This window comes from Drosophila albomicans, chromosome 2R (genome assembly GCF_009650485.2).
Source record: "Drosophila albomicans strain 15112-1751.03 chromosome 2R, ASM965048v2, whole genome shotgun sequence".
Lineage (NCBI taxonomy): Eukaryota > Metazoa > Arthropoda > Insecta > Diptera > Drosophilidae > Drosophila > Drosophila albomicans.
This window is the reverse complement of record NC_047631.2, coordinates 15,362,352-15,383,691: the sequence shown is the minus strand read 5'-3', so window position 1 is coordinate 15,383,691 and position 21,340 is coordinate 15,362,352. Positions and strand designations below refer to the sequence as shown.

General features: G+C 38.8%; 3 protein-coding genes across 4 annotated transcripts; all 3 read right to left on the bottom strand.

Annotated features, from left to right (window-relative positions):
• Window positions 1–599: 599 nt before the first annotated feature.
• Window positions 600–8,248, bottom strand: LOC117576351 (uncharacterized). The gene is made up of 6 exons (XM_052007073.1): window positions 7,971–8,248; window positions 2,300–3,253; window positions 2,127–2,240; window positions 1,908–2,069; window positions 1,388–1,838; window positions 600–1,298 (listed from the first exon to the last, which is right to left on the bottom strand). The coding sequence occupies exons 2-6, from the start codon at window positions 3,111–3,113 to the stop codon at window positions 1,088–1,090; spliced, it is 1,752 nt and encodes a 583-aa protein (XP_051863033.1). The 5' UTR covers window positions 3,114–3,253; window positions 7,971–8,248; the 3' UTR covers window positions 600–1,087.
• Window positions 8,249–11,960: 3,712 nt separating this feature from the next.
• LOC117576219 (neuropeptide F receptor) lies at window positions 11,961–19,535 on the bottom strand. 2 transcript variants are annotated; one of them, XM_034260825.2, is made up of 5 exons: window positions 19,201–19,535; window positions 14,187–14,652; window positions 13,935–14,104; window positions 12,723–13,609; window positions 11,961–12,309 (listed from the first exon to the last, which is right to left on the bottom strand). In XM_034260825.2, exons 2-5 carry the CDS (start codon window positions 14,626–14,628, stop codon window positions 12,294–12,296), a joined length of 1,515 nt encoding a protein of 504 aa, XP_034116716.2. In that variant the 5' UTR covers window positions 14,629–14,652; window positions 19,201–19,535; the 3' UTR covers window positions 11,961–12,293. The 2 variants fall into 2 exon arrangements, with proteins under 2 accessions (XP_034116716.2, XP_051863171.1); XM_052007211.1 differs by having other exon boundaries at window positions 11,961–12,241; window positions 14,187–14,637.
• A 232-nt stretch (window positions 19,536–19,767) lies between these two features.
• LOC117574204 (uncharacterized) lies at window positions 19,768–21,132 on the bottom strand. Its single transcript, XM_034257909.2, has 2 exons — window positions 20,046–21,132; window positions 19,768–19,982 (listed from the first exon to the last, which is right to left on the bottom strand). Exons 1-2 carry the CDS (start codon window positions 21,085–21,087, stop codon window positions 19,789–19,791), a joined length of 1,236 nt encoding a protein of 411 aa, XP_034113800.2. The 5' UTR covers window positions 21,088–21,132; the 3' UTR covers window positions 19,768–19,788.
• Window positions 21,133–21,340: the final 208 nt, after the last annotated feature.

Sequence of the window (21,340 nt, the reverse complement as noted above, 5' to 3'; positions counted from 1 at the left end):
TACTTGTTGTAGTTGTAGTGTTGTAGTTGTAGTGTTGCAGTTGCAACTGAAAAGTATCATATATAGAGAATCCAATGCTGTTGCCATTGCCGTTGCCGTTGCCGAGTGGAAATTACCAAGTTTTCCCCTGTTTCAGTTTGGAGGGTTGCGTCTAGAGCGAATAATAAAAAAAGCGGAAACCCCTGCTTACAAAAACCGTAATTACCATGTGCAACAGAAGTTGGCATCTGCAAAGTCAAAATGATTATGTGGGTTGCACAAATGTGACAGTTGCAATTGCAATCCAATTAACGACTTCTCCCATTTGTCCAACTGGTAAATGGCAAGCTCAAGATTACAGAGAGAGGGGAGCATTCGTATTAACAGAGCGTGTGAGTTCAGTTAGTGTGAAGCAAGACAACCCTTTCAGCGGTATGATTGGGTTGGAAAACTTTTAAAGCGGAAATACCCAGCTGACAGCTATACAAAAGTATACGCAAAGTACTTAAAAGCCAATGAAAACGAGTTCGAGCGCAACCACGGAAAAACTTTGGAAACGTGCTCAAGAGAAGGAAATTTTATATTGAAAAGGATTTAAGAAAATAAAACTCAGGTTATGTAGACTTAGATGTATAATTTAATTAAACTTTAATGGTTATTTAGGATCTTACGCAGCTTTAAGCATTTCTGCTGACTAATGCGATAACAATAATAAATAAATAAATAAATACGTAAATAATAAAACAAATAAATAAATAAATTAGGTATATTAAGTAACTCAGCTAAATGGCTAACATAACAGGCTAATGCTGATGCCTGTTAATTAAACTATTTAACACAATTTTCTATTTACAGCACACTAATTAAAGTCCCAACACAAGAAACGCCTCCAATCGACCGCTGACAGCTGTCTCTGGAACGCTTGATGAACATATTTATAGACATACACATACAACATATACGAGCATGTATGTATATGTATGTGTATACCTATTTATATATGGCTAGACTATCTTAAGTTAAATTTGCATAATTACAGCTCCAGGCATTAACACCTGATGTGCGCTGACGTGACTTTAGCGAACTTTTCTTTGCCTTTGCCTTTGCCCTACGCCAATTTGCGAGCTTGAACCAATTTGTTGATGTCGTTGTAGGTGGAGAGCATTGCTGGGTTCTCGAAATCTTTAAATTCCTTGCATTTCACAAACGACTGCTCGCAGTCGACGCCATCCTGGCCATCCTTCGCAGCTCGCATGTACTTGAAGAAGCGCAAGATATCCGGATTATCCGAGGTCGGCTTACGCAACTCGTTCAGTTCTCTGGAAATTGATGGCAAGTTCCGAAATAAATCAATGTTTTCTTTTCGCCTAGCACTTTTGCATACTTTTAGGCGTCCTTTGGTACTCACCGACTTAGCTGCGCAGAGACAAGATTACTGTACGGTGCATACTTTGCGGGATTCGCATACATCAGGCAAATGAGCTTCTCGCGACAGCTTTCGCTCTCCGAGTTGAGCTTGAGCTGTGCAAATACCGAATCCAGTCGCGACAACAGCGGACTGTAGAAGGGATCGTAGTTGGACAGCAGCAGCGATGAATTCGGCACCTTTTGGAAGCTCTGGAATGTGTTCATGTTCGCCGGCGAAGGTGGCTTCTTGGCCATGCCAGGTGCAGCGTTGCCAAGGCTAGAAGAACCGCCTGACAAGCTTTGCGAATTCTTAAACGAGGCCGCACCCAAACTCTGTATTGCACTGGCATAGGTATCCTGCATTTGCTGTTGTCCGCCGTATCGCGACAGTGTTTGCTGGCTCACCGAGTTGGTGTTGAAGGGCGTGAATTGTGGCTGCTGCTGGGAGGCCTCTGAAATATAGTAGTTGGAAGTGATTGAGCAACACGGTCATTGCCTTTGGCTATACTAGGTACACTAACCCGCATTGTATTCGTAGCCCGCATTCGTTTTGCTGTCGTCGGCTAAACTGAATTTGCTGTCATCATCAAAGTTGGCGCTGTTGTCCCTGAAATCCAATTCCTGTGGCGGATCCATGGGTCGAACAAAAAGCGGAATTGAACTGGCCGAGCCCGAGGTGATGCCTATTAATTAAATGAGCAGATGTAGCAGCAGTCGATAGAAAGAAAGCTCTAACTTACCCTTGCCAATCAGTCTACTCACGCTCCCTATGATTGTTGGCAAAAACAAGGCAAACAGCAGACTCTTCAGCACCTGCAATCCCATGTAAAGAGGCCACATAAGCTTCTTTAGGCCTGCAGAGAAGTGAATTCATTAGCAAGAACCATCGAATCAAATATGTTCGTACGCTTACCAGAGAAAAACAAAAGCCTCGCACTTTGCATTGCTCGAGGTATGTTTAGCTCGACGTTGGCATCGTCCAGCACACTTCGTTCTACTCGTTGTAACTTCTCAGTTTCAGCTTTCGTATGATTTTTTTGCAGTGCCAGCACCAAGCCAGGCATTGGCTCATATTTACCCTGTGTAAAAAACTGTTCCACATACTCCATAAGCAAGTCCTCCAAGCCTTGCAGCTCATTGCGCAGCCCAATGGATGTGCCGTTATTGCTCTGCTCTTGTTGTTGTTGGCCTACAGGTATTTTGGCTGATCTCTTAACCGGTTTCACAGTGCTTGTTGCAACGGTTGTTGTTATTGTGGCTGCCGCTGCCCTTTTTGTTGGCTTTGTACTGGTTTTGCTCACCTCGCTGTGTTCTGCCCTTTGCGTGTAATCTTTGCGCTTCATTGAAACGGCCAGGCGCAAATCGCTTTCACTCTCGACCGGCTGAAAGACTCGGTATTGACCGGATTTGGTGAACACATTGCGAGAGATGAATTCTGGGCTGATGTCAATGGGCAAAATGGGCAGAAATGTGTTGTCATCGTTACGCGCTTGGCCTGTCATCGTTGTCAGTGGTTGGCTGAAGGATGTGTCGCTAGTTGCCATAATCCTTGTTGAGTTTGTTGCTGCCGTTGTCGTCGTTGCATGCCCCATCTGGCAAAGTAACAGCAATAGACTGCATAACAACGGACTGCATCTTCGTTTTCTGTGCGTGTTTGTTTTTAATTTGGGCTGACGCCTGCCATTCCCATCGCCTTCGCGTTTGTTTGCTTTACTTAACATTTTCATTAACTTTTTTGTGATGTTGTTGTGTGTCTTGGTCTTGCTATTGTTGCTGCTTTTGTTTTTCTTTAGCGCGTCGCTGCTGCAATTGCATGCCACAATTTCACTGGTTTCGTTTGCTACAATGCTGCACGTTCTGCTCGTCACTGAAAAGGAATCCAAAACGTTTAAATTATTTTGCTGCTTATTTCATTCTTACATCCCACATCGATGCTGCTAGAATGAGCAATTACCCACTGTGTGCTGTGGTTCACCCGTGAATAAATAATTGTACAGCACGTGCGTGACAGCCTGCCAATTGTGACCTTCGTTAGACGCTCCGCTCCCTAAACTCAGAGCAGACCTGTGCCACACCACGCACCCGCTAATCAACTTGTCTATCTCCAGCTTAAAACATTTGCCATTCAACGAGGCTCGCACTCGAAATTCCCCCACATCTCTTGCTCTTTACACCTTCCTGTTCAATTTTAAAGCCATGTGAACGCTGCGTTTTGTTAGGCCTTAAACAAGCAATGCACGTCGTCGACTTTTTATTTGTCTTTTCCAGCCGAAGGTTTCTGACACACAACCAGCGAGCAGACAGACGGACGAACTCATACTTGTATCCAGACCGAACAGCTCTCTGAGCGAAAAGTGAAAATGTACACAGTTTGTTTATATTTGCACGCCAAGCATTTCGGTTAAGCTGCAGAGAGCGTCGTATTTGCCGCTTGCCTCTTGCCACTTGCTATTTGCTGTTTGCCGTCTGCAGTTAGCGTTAGCGCCTCCAACGCATATATCACGATATATTCATGTGGAATTTTCACTTTCATTTTCACAAATGGCGCTTATGGGATGCATAATAATCAAATACTTTAAACAGATATTACAAAATCAGAGCAAATCGCTCGAAGACTTTAAATATCTTAGGCTCGTTTATCATTTAATTCATTTATTATGCTCGATTTACTGGGAACTTTTAATTCCTTGCAGATGTTTATTAGACTAAGTTATTATTAGATACCTCTATTATAGTAATCCCTAGTTACCCTACTATTAACTATTTACAAGATGAACATTGCTTTGCTGTATGTGCAGCTTAAAGATCTTCGACGTGCTTTGCTTTCAGTTTACCAACTTATTATCTCTAATAGCTAAATACAAATGTATACAAAATGTGGGAAGATAAATCCTCTCCTACACAAAATAGTCATGTGTCACAGACAAACTTGAATTCATTTGTCGTTGCAAACATTATTGCATTTGCAGCTTCAACTTAAACCAAAAAAAATGTTTAGTTTTCCCCAAACACATTTCAGATGGCGCCTAAGCAGCTTTAGTTTCCCTTCTAACCTTCAACGTTCTATTCTTAACTTTAATTATTCAAAGTCTGCACGTTTCAAGGTACTGGTAATGTAGAGCGCGCTACTGCGTGTACATGCAAATGAGCTGCCACTAATAAAACTCGAAATTCCAACAATAATTTTGGGTGGCAGAACACAAGCTAACGAGCGATTATCACGCTGTACTCGTATGAGCCGTCGAGAATATCTTCTCTCTCTCTCTCTCTCTCTCTTCTCTTTGAGGGCCACCTGACTGCAACTTTTTAATTTGTGCTCCGACACTCTTCATGCTCTAATATTTAAAACGCCCCCTGCTAACATAGTATGTTCTGTGGTATTATAACTATGATCGCGCAGACATCAAGCAAACTTACTTGGTGTGTGTTGTTGCAGAGTTATCTGCTTGGTTGGTATTTAATCAGTTTTGTTTTTGCTCTTACTTTTAGTGCGAAGCCTGAGCTCATCTCGATTTTGTTCTTCTTCTGCCTGGCAGCGTAAGTTTCTCAATTAATTCATGAAACTTTTTGAAACTTCTGACAGCCACTGCTCAGTTGCTCTAATGCAAATTGATGGAATTGGAGCATAAGTCGCGTCATAGTCGTCGCATATGAATGTCATTAATTTTATATAAGAGAGCACAAAGGGCTAAAGTCTAAGAGCATTGAGTTTCAGGCTTTAAGGGGGCTAATAAGCTTTGCTGTCACCATTTGCGACACGCTCAAGCACAGTTGACGGTAATAGCACAAAGTACAAAAGTTGGACAATACCACAGACCAACAAGCAGCAAACAACAGCAGGAACAAGTTCGGATAACCAGTTGACAAACTGCGTCAAGTTAGCGGTCAAAAATGGTCATAAACAGGCATTTGGTAGCCGCATTTGCCTCGGCCACAACATGTCTGCTGGATGGTGACATAACTGTTAACAATGTACCCAAAAGTGGCCAAGAACCGGCAAGCAAGCAATTGAAATAACTATGTGAATTGGACTTGTAACCTGCAGAACAATGACCTAGCTAAGTCATTAGCATTAATATAAAAAGAAATACGAATATTTCGAGCCTCTAATCTCGTATCAGAAATATACAAATTGCCAATAATGAGAATTATTATCAATACACAATATTTTGGCTAATGAAATGTTTATAACCTTTTTTATTAGCAACAATAGCTCAATCTCACAAACTGTCAAAATTTCTGTTTTTAAAAAATAATGAAATTAAATGCTTCACAAAATTTCTGGTTAAAAAAATGTTACTACCGTAATAGCAAAATAATTATTATTAGAACTCATATAAACATAATTAGAGTATAGACAACTAAATTTCGGATGAGAAATATATAAGTTGGCAACATTTAAAGAAGAGAATTAATGACCTCAACCAACAACAAAAGTTCTGGAGAAAAAAAATGTAGTGCCGTTAAATAATTACTTACTAAAATATTTACGACTGTCTTTTTAATAATAACTAAAGTACATTAAGTTATAGTGAGTTATCTGAAAACAGAAATATATTTAAAAATAGTTAATGATTGAATTTTGTGAAAATAATGGAAATTTGTATAACCAACACACAGAAACTCTACCCAAAGTAATGTTGTTGACCGTAGAATCAACACAATTCTTATTATCATAATTTCAGTAAGCACAATATGCATTCTGCTTAAAGAAATGTTGCTGCTTTAAGCATAGACTTAACCCAATGCTTATTAAAATATTTACACCTAACACGGTTGAGAAAGGTTCTTTGGTAATACTCGGCGTATGCTTCATTTATTTTATGCTATATCAATTTCCTGGTCACGTCGCCCCTTGTTTGTGTGTAATGCAATTTCACTGTGCGTCAAGTGAAATGTTGTTTTCGCCAATTAGTTACCAATTTGGCCTGCAGCACGGGGCCATTAAGCACTGATTGTTTTTTCCTTTTATTTTTTTTTTTTTTTGGTTGGAATTTTCTGTTTGGGGCGTCGTCCCGGACGGCTGCCAATCAAACAGAGTGATTTGTATGCGTGTTGGAGCTTGTGTTTGAGTTTTGCAATCGCTGATATCACATCGAAAACAGTCAAGTATTTGATGCTGTATTTCGCCTGGCATTAGTGAGTTTTAGAAAGTTACATCTACATACGCGGCGTCGTGTGCGGTCATTAAATGCCGTCAATTTCGTACTGCAGACTGTAAAGTCAAATGAAATGCTTTGCCTCCAAATGAGCTGGCGACAAATTATGCAATCGTTGTTTATGCGATGCGCACTCACGATGTGCCTAGCGAGGTAATTTGATCAAATTACATTTGCAGACAATTCAATTCCATGCTCAAAAGAGCGTCACATAAATATTTTTGTTTGACGTTAACTTTGTTAAAAGGCCGTTGGCCTTGAGAGTCGCCTTAAATCTCAGTAGAAGCTAAGGCTAAGAAATCGACCAAGTTTATTAAGTACAGATGGTAAACATGCTTAAGTATTGTATATGCATATCCACATGACCTGCATCTGTCGGAAGCGCACTCAAACTCGTGGTAATGACAGTAGCTGTGGCTGTGGCTGTAGCAGTTGCAGTGGCAACTTTGAAAGTTGTTGCATCTGCTCATTTCCAGTCGGCAGTCCATCCTCGAAGCGAGAGTTGAAAATCCGCACAGACATTTATGCGTTAATATGTGTAAAATGAAAGTACGATGTTCGAACTGACTGTGAGTTGTACTTTAAGATGTGCCACTCATCATAGTAAGCTAACATATAGTATATACATTTCACCAGCCCGCGCACCACATTTATACGGCTGACTGAGCCAGCTCAGTGCGACAGTTACAGTTACAGCTACAGTTTTTGAAATCAATAGTCTGTGAAATATTCCCTATTAATTATGGATGTAGGTGCAGCAGCCTGGAAAGCACAATATTGTTATACTTAAGCTAACAAAAACAAAACACGATGAGTGTGTGTCTGTCTCTCTGGTGACTTTCTTACAGGCAAAATTGAATGACGCATACGCGCATACGAAAATTTCACGAAAAGAAAGTGTCAAATGAATTTGATAGCTGCTCGATTCTCCTTAAAAACTGTGAATTGAGGTAGGCCATCTGTTAAACGTTAAATGCTTATATAACAGCGTGTCTTCAACATCTTATTACTGCGCGCTCCACAGCTCACCTAATAAGCGACCAGAGCAACAACTCAACCCCGACCCCATCAACACGTTGGCTTTCATATTAAATTGAACAGTAAGCGTAAGCGGGAGAGAGAGAGAGAGAGAGAGGCGAAAGAGCGGATAGAAAGGGAGAGTGAACGAGAGGCTTTAACGCATAGAAATGGAAATGTTAACAATTGTCTGAATTTTCGTTACGTTGTTATTATTATCATTATTGGTGTTATTACGGTTATGTGTGATATTTGTTAATGATTATCAGCGACGAGCGTAAAATTTCATAAATGCGTCGCATTACAACAACCTCCTCATCTTATTATGTACAGTCGTAATGTTTTATGACCCCAAAATGTTGCATTCAATATGATGAACATATATCTTTAATGAACATTTCGGTTTACCTGTTATATAATGGCAATCAGTTGAGCGTACTGCAACTCTTCGAAAATTGAATTTTGGTGAACATTTTATTGCGTGAACTTTTTGCGGAATTCCGTTTGATGAAAAGAATTTTTATCAATTCACCGATTTGCGTAGTGTATCGACAACTTTCGTTTTATTTATTCGACGCTGTGTTTCTTGTTTGGAAATTGAAATTGCAATTCGATTTTTTTTATTTCTTTTTCGTTTTTCGTATTTTTGGTTGCTTTGGTGAAATGCACTGGCCGAGTGAACAACCAACAACTACTGACCAATTGACTCAGAGAGAAGCCCGACGAAAACCCGTTCACTTCACGGCAGTTTAATTGAATAAATCACTTGCGTCTCACTGTCAATGCAATTGTTGCGTTTTGTTTTCACTTCAGATCAAATTCAAAGCCCGCTTTAATCCATTGAAGCATATGGCAATGATTTTGTACAAATTTTGTCGCTTATTTTAATAGGTTCACTGTATTTCAATGTGTGTGTGTGTGTGTTTCATTTGATTTTATGTGCTTTCGAAAAATTTCATTCGCGTTAGCGGCAGGCAGCCTCCGATTTGCGATTGCGACTGCGGCTGCGACTGCGACTGACGTGTAGCTCGCCAAGATTTCGACTGTCGGGCGAAAGCCAACGGCTCTGAAGTCTATGGCGGGTGCGATCAACCAGTTTGCGCTTTACCGCTTTGCCGCAACGTAGCGTCTTACGTTACGACTCGTAGAGAGTCGCGGCTCACAGCTGATGGCTAAAACGGGAGCTTTAGTTAGTAACATATACTTTAGCTGACTTGTTGGGCTGACTGGCTGGTTGCCTGCTTAAGAGCAATGTCGCGACGTGACATTGACGTCGTAAACAGAGTGACAAAAACAGCGGCGTTTTCTCTTTTACTCGGAAAATTGAACGTTAATGAAAAATTTGAGTGTGAAAAAGTGACGAGACAAATTTCTTGTTGTTGTTGTGCGGAATACTGATAGTTAGCTTGTCAATTTCTAAATGCGCCATATACCGCCCGAGGAATATAAATCTTTTGCAATGCGCTTTTTATCTTACCAAACAATAAGCAAGTCAGTCTGCCAGCGCACAGCATATTTAGTAGTGTTAACGGAAATATTGCACTTGCACTTGCACTTGCACTTGCACAGCAGCAAAAGTTGGTCATTAAGCTGACTTTCGTTTTTTATTTGCAACGAACAAAAACTGGAAGTGACTCCAGAAACTTAATCCAGTCTTCTCCAACTGCAGTGAGCAAACTTTAGTTATATTTAAGATTCAATAACAGCAACTCAAAATTAATGTTTTCTGCCGCAAGTCAAATGTCTTAAGTTTGAAAAGTTCAGACAAGAATTTCTTGTTGTTTTCATTGTTTTCCCTTAATTAAGCCAACTAAGTAGAGCAAAAGACTTTGATAAACTATTTGATATTATTTATTTATTCATTGGTTTGTGAACGAGTTTCTATGGCCGGCTTATGCATGAGAAAGTCGTCGTCTAGAATTGGCCAACTAACCGGTACATTGTTATTAATTTCAAGTGACAAACGTTGTCATTGAGCTGTGGCTAACGACCAGAAACCAAGCTGTCCGCCTTCTCCTCTCCATAATAATTCAAAAGAAACAAAATCAAATAGCAAAACGAAATGAAAGCTAGTTAATGGAACCGCAAAATCAATAGCTCTGCCCGCTCCCAATAACTGCTCAGCAACAACAATAGATGCGCAATGTTTTTCTGCCCGAATCGGGAACATCTTTTGAGGGACGACGACTTATTGAAATTGAAATTGTTCAATGTTTCACAAATATGCCGAGACGTACAACAAACGATATAAGCGTTGTGACCCACTCTTGTGAAAGTGTCTAAAATTCATTTAGCGTATATTAGCCAAAAAGCTGTCAACTGCCAACCCAAAGAAAGTACTCATGAAAAAAACCTCATCACTGAAACTGACATGTGTTTATCACTTTGCAAGCAAAGACTTATTACGTGATGGGATAAATTTCAATTTGATTTTATAGCCATATCACATTTGGTATGCATTAACGCTTCGGCAGTTGGCAGAGGAATCTCAGTCTGAATCTGAATCTTCCGGCCAATTTTGGTACTTTGTCAATATTTGCGAACCTTTTTTCTATTTCTGTTTTTTTATTAATTTCACTTTTACTCATAAATATGTTAAGAATTTGCTCACGCTTCGCTTTGGCCGCAACCATCGACCTTTGCTTGGCCTGAGGCATTGTCAATTTAATTTCCATAACAAATCGCTCGCATTTTGTTCAATATTTTTTTCTCCATCGAATCGATTAACACTTAAGGGCGCCCAGCGAACAAATAATTTTAGAATGTCTTGAATGATGACTGAGTTACGTAATTTGTCTAAGAAGAAAGTTAAATAACATTTCTTTTTTTACTTTCCATTGTTAAGACACCAAAAACTCTCTTGAGGCCCAAATATATTTAGCATGTGGTCGACAGCCCTCGTTAGTGACATCAGATGCCATGACCACGCCTGGGCCAAAATAAATAAATAAACACTTTCACATGATACAAGTGCAAAGTTGCGTTACGTCTAGAAATATGTACGACGCTAAGATACCTTAGAAACAATTGCCGCAAGTCTATAGCGAAAGTGAATAGTTAGCAACTCAAAGTTCATACTCTCAATTCGAGCAGTAGTGAGTAACTTTTCAAAATCATCTTGGAAATTATTAATTAAATTTGTTCACGCTGTGGGAACCTCTCACATTTTTTGAGTGTGTCATCGGTCACATTTGAGACTCACACGAGGCCTTTTAGGTTCATGCGAAGATGATGACCCTTCGCTCTGGGTGGTAAGCTGCTTTGATAGCATTATTAAGCCATTACTCCGAATACAATTGTTACAAAAAAACAATCATTTCAGCTAGTCAATACAGATGTGCCCTTTAGCAAAACATTGGCTTAGGTGTATTGTGATTGATGAGTTGCGCCCAAACCGTGTATGTGGCATCACATTTTTATGCAGGCTCAAGATAGAACATAAAACCAGTTGTCCTCCTTTTTTCTGCTAGTCTCAATGGACGGAGCTTGTCTGGTCGTAAGTATTTATATGTTCGCATAATCACAGTGGGCACACATTTGCGTCGTTTAATGGGCCATTGCTCTTAACTTCATGTTTTGTTGCACGGTTGCTCGAGTCGAGTTGAGTTGAGTTGAGTAAGCAACATCTTTAAAGGGCGAAACAAGCTGGCGAAGGTTAAAGGTTATGTGTGCAGCAGGTGTGACTAGTGTTGTCACGAACTCGGCTGGTCAACTTGCTGCAAGTGGAATTAATATTTTCATTTCATGCTCCCATGTCATGCAATAAAATGTTATAATCCATTTGTGCGTAAACGGAAGGAAGCATCTTTGACCCAGCGTAATAAAACGATGTGTCCGCAACGAAATACCTTCATTCCCAGTAAAACCAATTTAACTCATTGTCAAACCTTTGCTTTTCGTTTTTATTATAATTTATTTAAGGTCCTACATACAGTATCCAAAAAAACTTGGTTGAAACTTAAAACCGAATTCGTTATTGGAAAGTTAAAAGAGAATTTTGCACACACATAATAAACACAGATACATTTAAGCTATGGACACGTTTAATGCTGCTTTAAAAGTCTGCACATATATATACAAATATACCTAATTAACATGATATATAATGCTTTCATGAATTGCAGGCAAAGTATAAAACTCAAGCAACAAATATGAACTTTGCACTGCATAAGAGATAATCTCTGACTTAAGGTTACGTAGCGTACTTTCAGTAAGAACAAAGTGGCAGATTTATAAATGTATTTATTTATTTAACATATTTCGAATGCAGTAGTAGAGTTGTGTGTTCATCAATTACCCGAAATTTAATTGAAGGGCTCATTCAATTAAATCACAGTACTTGAAAGGACTTAATGCTACTCGGTAATGCTTAAGTAGTATTACAATACTCATACAGTTGAAGGGATGATAATGATAAGCTTAATGTAATGTATTGTGTTAAGTACATGCAATTACCACAAACATACTTAGATGTAAATATCCTTTCTAAACCTTAAATGTAACTTAGCTTTGCTTTCATTCAGTCATCTTTGTAGCTTACTCGTATATATAATCCATAAATTTCTAAATTAAATGTAAATGTAAATTTTGCGTCTGTATAATTGAAGAGTTCTCATGTGAATCGTGAATCGTGTTGCTCCTTTTTGGTTCCTTAGAGCCATGTTCGAGTGGCATTGGGCCTAGGAGAGAGTAGGTTTCATTCAAGTTCGGTTCAAGTATGCAAATTGCCAATTAGTATTGTTGCAAACTGTAAATGTGCATAAATATTCAATTACTTTACACGATGACATATGAAAGTTATACAATACATCAAGATAGCCACTCACACCGACACACACACACACACACACACACACACACACACTTGTACAATGAAATACGTTTACTTATGACTGAACAAATACAAATTATACGACTTTAAATGTATCAAAAGCATGCAACTTGAAGTTGTAATAGGCTACTTTGAATTCGAGCAACCCTCAAACATGCAAATCTACTGAGCTTCGAGCTCGGAGTCCAGCCACAAGACAGACTGCAAAACATTGCAATCTCCATATTTATGAAACTATAATACACATGGCTCTCAGTTTATAGTACTTGTAGATTCAAAGTGGTAGTGGTAGTAGTAGAAGTTAGTAGAAGTATTTTGATTGGCTTTACCGCGGCACCAGGGTGGTCATCTCTGTGGGCATGGGATTCTCGGTGAGTACCACAGACTCCGTGACGGCGCTGCGTGTTCCGTTTACAGTTTGTCTTGTGTTAAATTCGGTTGCCGCGATGCTGACACCGCCATCAACATCGACACAGCCTCGGTTGCCCAAGAGCTGAAGCTCACCTTTGAGCATGTTGGCTTCATTCTTGCGCCGACGACGCGATGTCGCTGCCTGCACGTTGCTGCCTGTCGTATGACCAGGGAGAGCAACATTAGTGGATTCAGTGCAACGACACAATAGTTCTTGAAATTCTTTACGGAAGTTATCATTGAGCCATCCATAGAGCAGCGGATTGGAGCACGCGGAGCTCATGCCAATCATGTGGCATATGGCATATGCCACAAGCATTCTCTGCGTTACAGCCGACGGATGTTGCATGTCCGCGTACAAATTGAAAAAATTCAGTGGCAACCACGACACACCAAATATGACGGCAATGCTAATCAGCAAACGATTTGTGCGTTTCATTCGCCTGCCACGCTCCACTTTGCGCTGCGACGAACTCTGCACGGCGACAACTGTGATGCGACTCTTCAGCTTGTTGTAGATGCCAAAATAGGCCACCGATACAATGAGAATGGGCACCAAATACTGTACGCATAGCGAGAAGATCGAGTAATAGAATCGACCTTCATTTAGGGGCCAGTCTTCGATGCAGTATGATATCGTATGTGGTACACCAAACTTGTGCAGCACCGGCGGAATATCTCTGTTGATCAGCTCTTTGTAGATCAATAGTGGCGAGGCCAAGACCAGGGCAAGTATCCAAATGCCAGCCAATATTGTGACAGCCCCAACAAACTGCAGGCAATCTCTCGTGGGATAAACGATTACCTGAAGAAAAGAATGAATTTCAGATGGAAATTAATTAATCATTGAATAAATATCAAGTATCCGTGTCAATATTCTTATTAGCTCGCCAAGTGAAACAATTGAATTTCTCTTAGAACCATGGCGAGTAATTATTATTTGAGTTAATATAAAGTATACGTAGTTAGTAAAGAGTGGAAGCCGCTCTATGCTTTAATGTTTTAAATGGTACAATATTTTTTTGTGTCAACAAATTTAGTTTATACAGCATAGATCCTTAAGTAAGAAATGAGTGTACTTAAATCTATTATAAGTAATGCAAAATAAGTAATTACGCTTTAATACCAACCTGATATCTGTCGAAAGCGATGGCTGTTATGGATATTGTCGACACAAAAATGCTCAATGCCTGCAGCATGGCAATCGTTTTGCACAGAATGGCACATGAACCGTAAGGCCAAAACTTTGAAAGAATTTCCATTAGAGTTAACGGCATGGTAACTAGGCACAGCAGCAAGTCTGTAAATGGTCCAAAAAATGGCAAAAGCAAGCATAAACGTCAAAAGTCGTCTCTAATATCGCACGCACAAAGCGCACTCACCCGATATGGCCAGATTGAGGATGAAGAGATTGCGGGCAGTGCGCATTATTGGCTTGCGCACTACGGCAATGACCACCATGATGTTGCCAATGGCACCAAACACAATCAGTACGCTGTACATTGCGATTAGTAAGTGATACCATGGACTCTCAATGGCACGATTGTGTAAATACTGCTCCATGAGCAATGGATCCATATTCGGTGGCATCGCGTTACTCTCGTTGCCGGTGCTGTTGAGTAGCAGCATCGTATTGATCTTGCTGCTGTCGTGGTCGGTGTCGTTGATGTTGTGATAGTTATTGTGGTGTATGTTGTTATTGGGGAACAGTTTGGGATAGTTTACCAGATGCCTGCGCTCACCAATTAAATCAAAATTTGTTTTACTCGCAATTTCCTTAAATATTTCATCCGATGTGGCCACACTCGGCGTTGTCCAATTCATGTTGGATTTCTGTTGAGAAATAAACTGTCTGCTCATTAGACTACTCGCATTTCCGACAGTCGGCGAAAACTTTCATTTGCGTGCATATAGGCTATCCATACTTATGCGTGATGTAGTGCCCTAAATTCAGCTCAATATACGTCCTAAAACTTATGACATTACCAACCAACCAAAAAAAAAAAAAAAGTGACTATAATCATGTGCCAGTGCCAGTCGGTTGACTTATACCAAGTATCTTTTTATGCCAACTTGTTTATGGTAGTAATGGAGTTCCAATTTTGACGCCATAATTCCAGATAGAGCTACTACTCGTATATGATAAACACTTTGCTGTGCTTTTACTTTCTACCAACCCAACATGTTGTTGATATGAATATCATTGAAATTTGCACAGTATACTTTTTGGTGCGTCAAAAAAACAGCCGAAGCTTTCAAGTACTTTCACTTCACATTTAAACAATTAAAATGTATTTTCCCCACACTGCAGATGAGTTTGAAACATGACAGAAAAGCTTGTTTTTAATTAAAATACTTAAATCATTCTATTTTTAAAAACGAAAACAAAATTAAAATAGAGCTTCTTTTTTGTTCTCAATATAAAATTTAAATAAACCATCTGTAGTCGACCTATTAATACTCTTGCAGCTAATTTAACGAGGAATTTATAAAAAGTTTAAAACATAAAAGAACATCGTAGCTATGTTACACCATCATCGCATTAAACATACTCGTAGCTACTAATATAGACTAAATTAATTTTACGAAGTCTTAATTAAAAGGTCACTGGCTCCAAATTTGTTCACTTTACGATGGTAAGCAAGCTGACAATGCTCTATGTAATGTAAATTACGCAAGGTTTTTTTCATTTGAAGGCCGTATTATTCAAACCAAGTTGCTAAGCCTACACAAGTAACTACTTTTGACAGGGGCGTTGCTATGTCCTTTAACAGCCGGAAAACACTTTGCGGTACTTTAAGAGCATATTTTTCCCTGATGAATTTAACATGATGTGCTCCATAGCTTAAAAAAGCAGCTTTTCTTTAATATTACATTGCAGTAGCCGTAGAAGAGAGTCTTCTCTAGGGAAAGATTGGGTTTTGGATACTACGAGTAACATGTACTTTTTTCCTCGACATGCAGAAGCTTTATAAATGACGACAATTGCTTAAAATAATTGCGCATTCTCTGCACAAAATGGGTGCGTACTTGTCAGTGTCAATAAATGCGATGAGCTGAGACAGAGGTGGGCACAAATAACATTCATTTGAATCCCCAAAGTATGCTTCACAATCGGTTGCTGCAATTAATGTGTTGACCATAAATCAGGACTATCTTCTCTCGTGAACAGATGCCACACAGATGCTCAAGGGAAACAGATAGGATTGATAGATACTGAAAGGTATTGAAAGTTATTGTTGCTCATTTGAAGAGCAGATAACTTTAATAATGGTTTTGCTTTCAATTTGGAACAAAACTTGCAATCGAAAGAACTTCAAAATCAATTCACAAATTTTAACCATAGTCAAGCGCAACAATAAAAGGTAAGCGTAGAACTTTTCAATGCTCTTGGGCTAGATAAAAATAAATTTGTACACAAAAGATAGATTACAATTGTGAAAGAAAGTTCGAAGGAAATTTGACCCATCGCTGCTAAAAAATTTATTTAAAAGCACATCCATTCATTCGTTGGCTTCGACTCATTACATGGGAATCACATTCCGCAGCGACAAAAGTTTAAATTTAGTTTTCATGTTCTTATTTTGTTGAGCGTCAGAAGCGCTTCGAGTTGTTAGATAAATTTATCACAGTTACTTTTCCAGCTCTGGCTGGGCATTTGCGAAATGACTTTTGCACAAAAGTTGACGACAAGAAAATTATGTAAAGTAGCCTCAAGTTCAGGGAACTTGTCATGAATTTGAATAATTTTCAAACTGTCAACATTCGCTTCGAATACACTCGTAGTCCGCCTCACCACGTGGGTGCATTTGCAAATTCCACCTACCACGGTTAACCATGTGATAAAGAACATAAATACCTCCCCCATTCCGCGAAATACGCACGACCAGCTTCAACCCATTTTATTTCCATCTGTCTTGGCACAGCTATTTTTTGTAATTTATTGTAATTTATTTGAGCTCCGTTGGGCTGTCGCTAGGCGGAGCTTGTTTTTTTTACAGCGACATTTCTATTGCCAAAAGAGTTTTATTGCTCTACGCATCTTAAAGGCGACATATGAGAAATGAATCAATATTTTATTTGAAACGTTAGACATTTATTTATATGCCTCGGTGGCATGAGTATTTGCTTTATTAATTGCCAGCATAAGCCGTAGCTTTATTTGCTTACTCTGCTGTCTAACATGTTTTTGCCAGATGCCCGAAGAATGAGCAGAAAATGTTGAACATTATTGTAACGAAAGATACATTCCTTTATTGAAAGTTTATTTAACTTTGCACAAATGATTGAGCATTTTACAAACATCAAGTGGCAAATGGTCAAATACGCAGACTGCAGACGTTCAATCAACTGGATGAATTCGAAAAGGTTTTTAGCAGTTTTCCTTTTGTGTAATAATTAAATTAAATGTCTGTCCAGATGCTTCCCTTTTGTCAATCTAAGTCAATTTGAGGACGAGGCTCTATAAATGTAAAATGAAGTGATTTCGACTGCCATATGGTTAAGTCTGTCAGGATTCCCTTTCAAGAAACGCATCTCACGTAAACAAACAAACGAACAAATAACACAGAAGACGAAACTTTTCTGTTTAAAAGAAAGTTGCGGTCGGAATGTAATTTCATTTCGAGTTGACATCTACTTTGTAATGGCTTCTTGGCATGACGAGACGTTTACAGTATTTATATTGCAATTAGCCTGCACATATCTTTCTCCTGATTAAATTCTTTCCTACAGTTCTGTTTATAATTCCGTATAAAGTACATCCTATTACACAAAACAAAATTTTTTATAATGAATGAAATGAAGCTATAACCAAAAGAAATCAAATACTAAAAAATTCATAATATATTTTGATTTGTTTTTTAAAAGTAAAAAACATAAACTAATAAAATTGAACTCATTGAACATATTCTTAAAAAGCGAACAACATTAAAAAAGAGCCTTTAAGATATTAATTCCCTTTCGTCAGAATTTTTTGGGAACTTACAATTTTATAAAAGTTAATTTATTTCATGATTTTATTGCGCACTGTGTATTTTTTATATTGTATATCGAAAGTCACTCTGCTCACTGTAAGCATGTTCAGCTTTCAGCTTAAAATGCACCCAATGGAATTCTCTTGTTTTAATGGCTTTTAACTTTTTATCTGGCATGCAGTAAATATCCTTCTTAGTGTATTTTAAGCAAGGACAGCCATTGCATTTTACTATCAAAGTTCTACTTGACTAAACTCATATTAAATTTCATTTTAATGCACAAGCTATTAAATAAATAAATAGGAAATAATCAATTTTGCATAAAAATCACATACTCCAACATTTACACTGCAAAATCAATATGTAGCTGTTTTTTAATACGTTTCATTTTACACAGAACGAGATTTGCATACATTCATAGATGCCTGAAATCATTGCCGGGAATATTATAGTTATAAATACTTTTTCAGATTTATTTACGTATTCAAATCTCCAACGTTGACTGGGGCCTTAGTAATTATGCCAGCAATTTCCATTTTAATTAAAATAAATACTCTGTGGTAATACTCTTACATATTTTAGTAATTTTCAGCAGCAAGCTTTGACGGGGTCAATTTAATTTACGAATCTCCACTAAATCAGTAGTTAATAGAAGGAAATTTATGTTTGCAATTTACATTTTTTATTTAGCTAGGAGCACAATCTGCCAAAATATTAATTATGTTTACCCCAAAATGGTTTTAATTAGCTTTAAAAAATCGTTTATTTTAAATTGCGTGAGAAATATAAGACTTTGGTTTTCATTTCTATTTGTTCATCAAATTTTTGAGCAATAAACATGCGATTTTCATGAACGTTGTTTCTGCTTAAATATTGATTCATGCGAAAGGGGTGATTATTTAATGCAACTTTATTTTTACACTTTGCCCGAACTATTATAACTGTTCGTTGCTTTCCGTTTTTATTAAATTGAATTTCCGGCCAATAAAAGCATTTTCGCATTGCCACAACACTCGGTCGCTCACACAAACACTTTCAGTACTTCCTTCCCTCGGCGAGCACTCAAAATAAATTTGGCAGTAAATTTTTACTTTGATTAAATTACAACTTCCTTTACGAATTTATTTTTTTTTTTTTTAGTAATTGTAGTATTTTATTCTTCAATTCGACTGTTACAATCTCTCTGAATACGTCACAGCGAATTACAGCGCACTTTGATTACGAATTTCGCATTGGGTCAAAGCAAATACACAAACTGAAATCACATATGGAAAGCCGGCGCGGCGTCCGGCTCATTATGGGCAGATATCCGCGTAGCACACTGCCAGGCAGCTATGAAAATTTCACGCCTTCGATTTTTAATGGCGGCATATGCAAAAACAAACAAAGCATTTTCCACACACACATTCGGGTTTGTTACCTTTTGATTTGTGAAGTGATTCTTTTACGGCATTCTACGGTCGCCTCAACACAATTTTGTATAAATATTCGACAGCATTCTGAATAATTCTAATTAATAAATTCTCATTTGTTTTCTATATTTTGCGAGTGTTTCAATTAATTTGAGCACTTTAATAACTTTAACGGTTGTGCGCGGTATCCAAGAATTTGCGATCCCGATAACTTGACGCGTGCACAGCCGGCGACCATCTGTTGGCTTTTGGCCCACAGTCCTATGTTTTATAGTTATGGCCCTGAGTCCGTTCCGTTTGCGAAGCACCCACCAAAGGCAGCTCGTTGCGTATACGCGCTGTGAGCCCGAAGTTTCAACTAAACATGCTGCGCAATCTGACAAGCCAAATACGAGTGCTTTTCACATTGTTTTGGGCCAACAGCTGTGCGAAGCTTTCTTATCAACATCGCTAGGGGTTGGAAACGTCTGAAAAGCTTTTGCCAGCTGCCAAGCACAGTGAAACCAAATTGCAATTCAAAATCTGACCTTAGCTTTACATTAAAGAATGATAATATGTAATTAAGATTTCGTTGCATTTATTCTGAACTTAAATATTTATTGGGGATCCAGCAATCCCCTGGCATCGAATATGGGCAACATTTTATGCACAATATATTGAATTTCTGCTCTGTCGTATAAAGAGTTCTGAAAACGAATGGCCTCAGGATTGCTATCAAAGAAATCATTAAATCCTGAAAAATCGGAGCCCACATAAGTCATCATCGGTTGGAAGTTCATTGCAAGCAGACCTGATGGATAAAATAAATATAAGAAATTGGAATTAGAATTAAAACTCTAGGTCATCTACTTACCAGCAAATCTGCGACACTCAAACTGCATTTGAAATGCATTTAAAGACGGAAATTTTCCCTTATACTGAAGTTTCTCAAGGGCGCTCTTAAGTGCATAGTAGTAAATCTGTACTAGCTCTAATTCCTGGTTGAAGACTTCCTCCTGCAGCGATGTGTTGAAGAAATAATGCAAGTCCATTGTTGACGAGGTGCGAGTGCTGAACTGAAAGTCTATTGGCAACACGCTGACTGGCTTTCCCTTAGCGTCATACTGAAACATGATGTTTGTAGTCCAACAATCGCCATGAATAAGTGTAGAGAAATCATCTTCATCAACATCGAAGCAACGTGCTGCATATTCCATGACGTTATCTGTCAACTGCACCAGTTTGTCATGATAACGTTGCTTTAGTTTCGGCTGAGACTCAACGTAACGAACAAGAGTCTTAAAGAAACCAGTAAATACTTTTGTATAGCCTTTCACACCACGCGTGTAGAAACTGCGATTGAAATTCTTTGCGAGCATTTCCGGATACAATTTGTCCAACACAAAAGCAGCAGCATGAAATTTAGCCAACATTTCGAGCGTTAACCGAGTGTGCTCGAAGTCTAACTTTTTGACGCGATCTGCATTCTTGTAGTTGAGTGGCGACAGGTCTTCCAGTATAATTATACCGTGCTCTCGATCCACACTGAGTGCATCGGCATGAAGTTTTTCCGTGATGCCAGCCTCGCACAATAACTGCGACATCGTTGGCAACACAAACTCGTACATGTCCATCTCGCGTTCATAGATATTATACTCAATAAATATGGCTGCTTGAGGTGCATCATCCGGACAGGTTTCCTTTAGCAAATACGAACGCTGTTGCTGCTCTCCATTCGATAGCTTGAAATCGACGTAAATACGCGTGATGATGCCAACAAAGTTTTCGCCCTTGCCCGAAGCCGTGAGTGACCACAATTTGATGACACTTAACTCTGCATCTTTGTGGAAAATACGAAGCTTTTCCTCCATGTAGTCCTTGTTTAGCCAATCGGGCAAGGTTCTTTCGGTTTGCATTTTGATATCTAGTTTGTCACGAGATTGAGATGCGTTTGATGTACTCAGACTATGGTTACTGTCTAACTTCTGTCTGCTGACGGCTTTTTATATAGCTTTGAACTTAGAATTACTTATCAGCAACGTCACTTTACAGTGTTTGTCACTAAACGTTACATCGTATCTCTTGAGGTGTACCCCGGTTTTTTACTACAATCTATATGGTGTGTCGTATATGCGAAGATTTCATCACAGGTGTCAGTATAGAAATCTC

Bases quoted from the DNA above. Each gene is read 5' to 3' on its own strand.
- LOC117576351 (XM_052007073.1), bottom strand. From the start codon at position 3,113: ATGAAAATGTTAAGTAAAGCAAACAAACGCGAAGGCGATGGGAATGGC. The intron at 1,839-1,907 runs GTTAGTGTACCT...ACTATATTTCAG, and splicing joins GGGCTACGAATACAATGCGG to AGGCCTCCCAGCAGCAGCCA. The intron at 1,299-1,387 runs GTGAGTACCAAA...ATCAATTTCCAG, and splicing joins GTCTCTGCGCAGCTAAGTCG to AGAACTGAACGAGTTGCGTA.
- LOC117576219 (XM_052007211.1), bottom strand. From the start codon at position 14,628: ATGAATTGGACAACGCCGAGTGTGGCCACATCGGATGAAATATTTAAG. The intron at 13,610-13,934 runs GTTGGTATTAAA...TCTTTTCTTCAG, and splicing joins TCGCTTTCGACAGATATCAG to GTAATCGTTTATCCCACGAG. The intron at 12,242-12,722 runs GTAAAGCCAATC...ACTCTCTCCTAG, and splicing joins ATGACCACCCTGGTGCCGCG to GCCCAATGCCACTCGAACAT.
- LOC117574204 (XM_034257909.2), bottom strand. From the start codon at position 21,087: ATGCAAACCGAAAGAACCTTGCCCGATTGGCTAAACAAGGACTACATG. The intron at 19,983-20,045 runs GTAAGTAGATGA...TTTATCCATCAG, and splicing joins TGAGTGTCGCAGATTTGCTG to GTCTGCTTGCAATGAACTTC.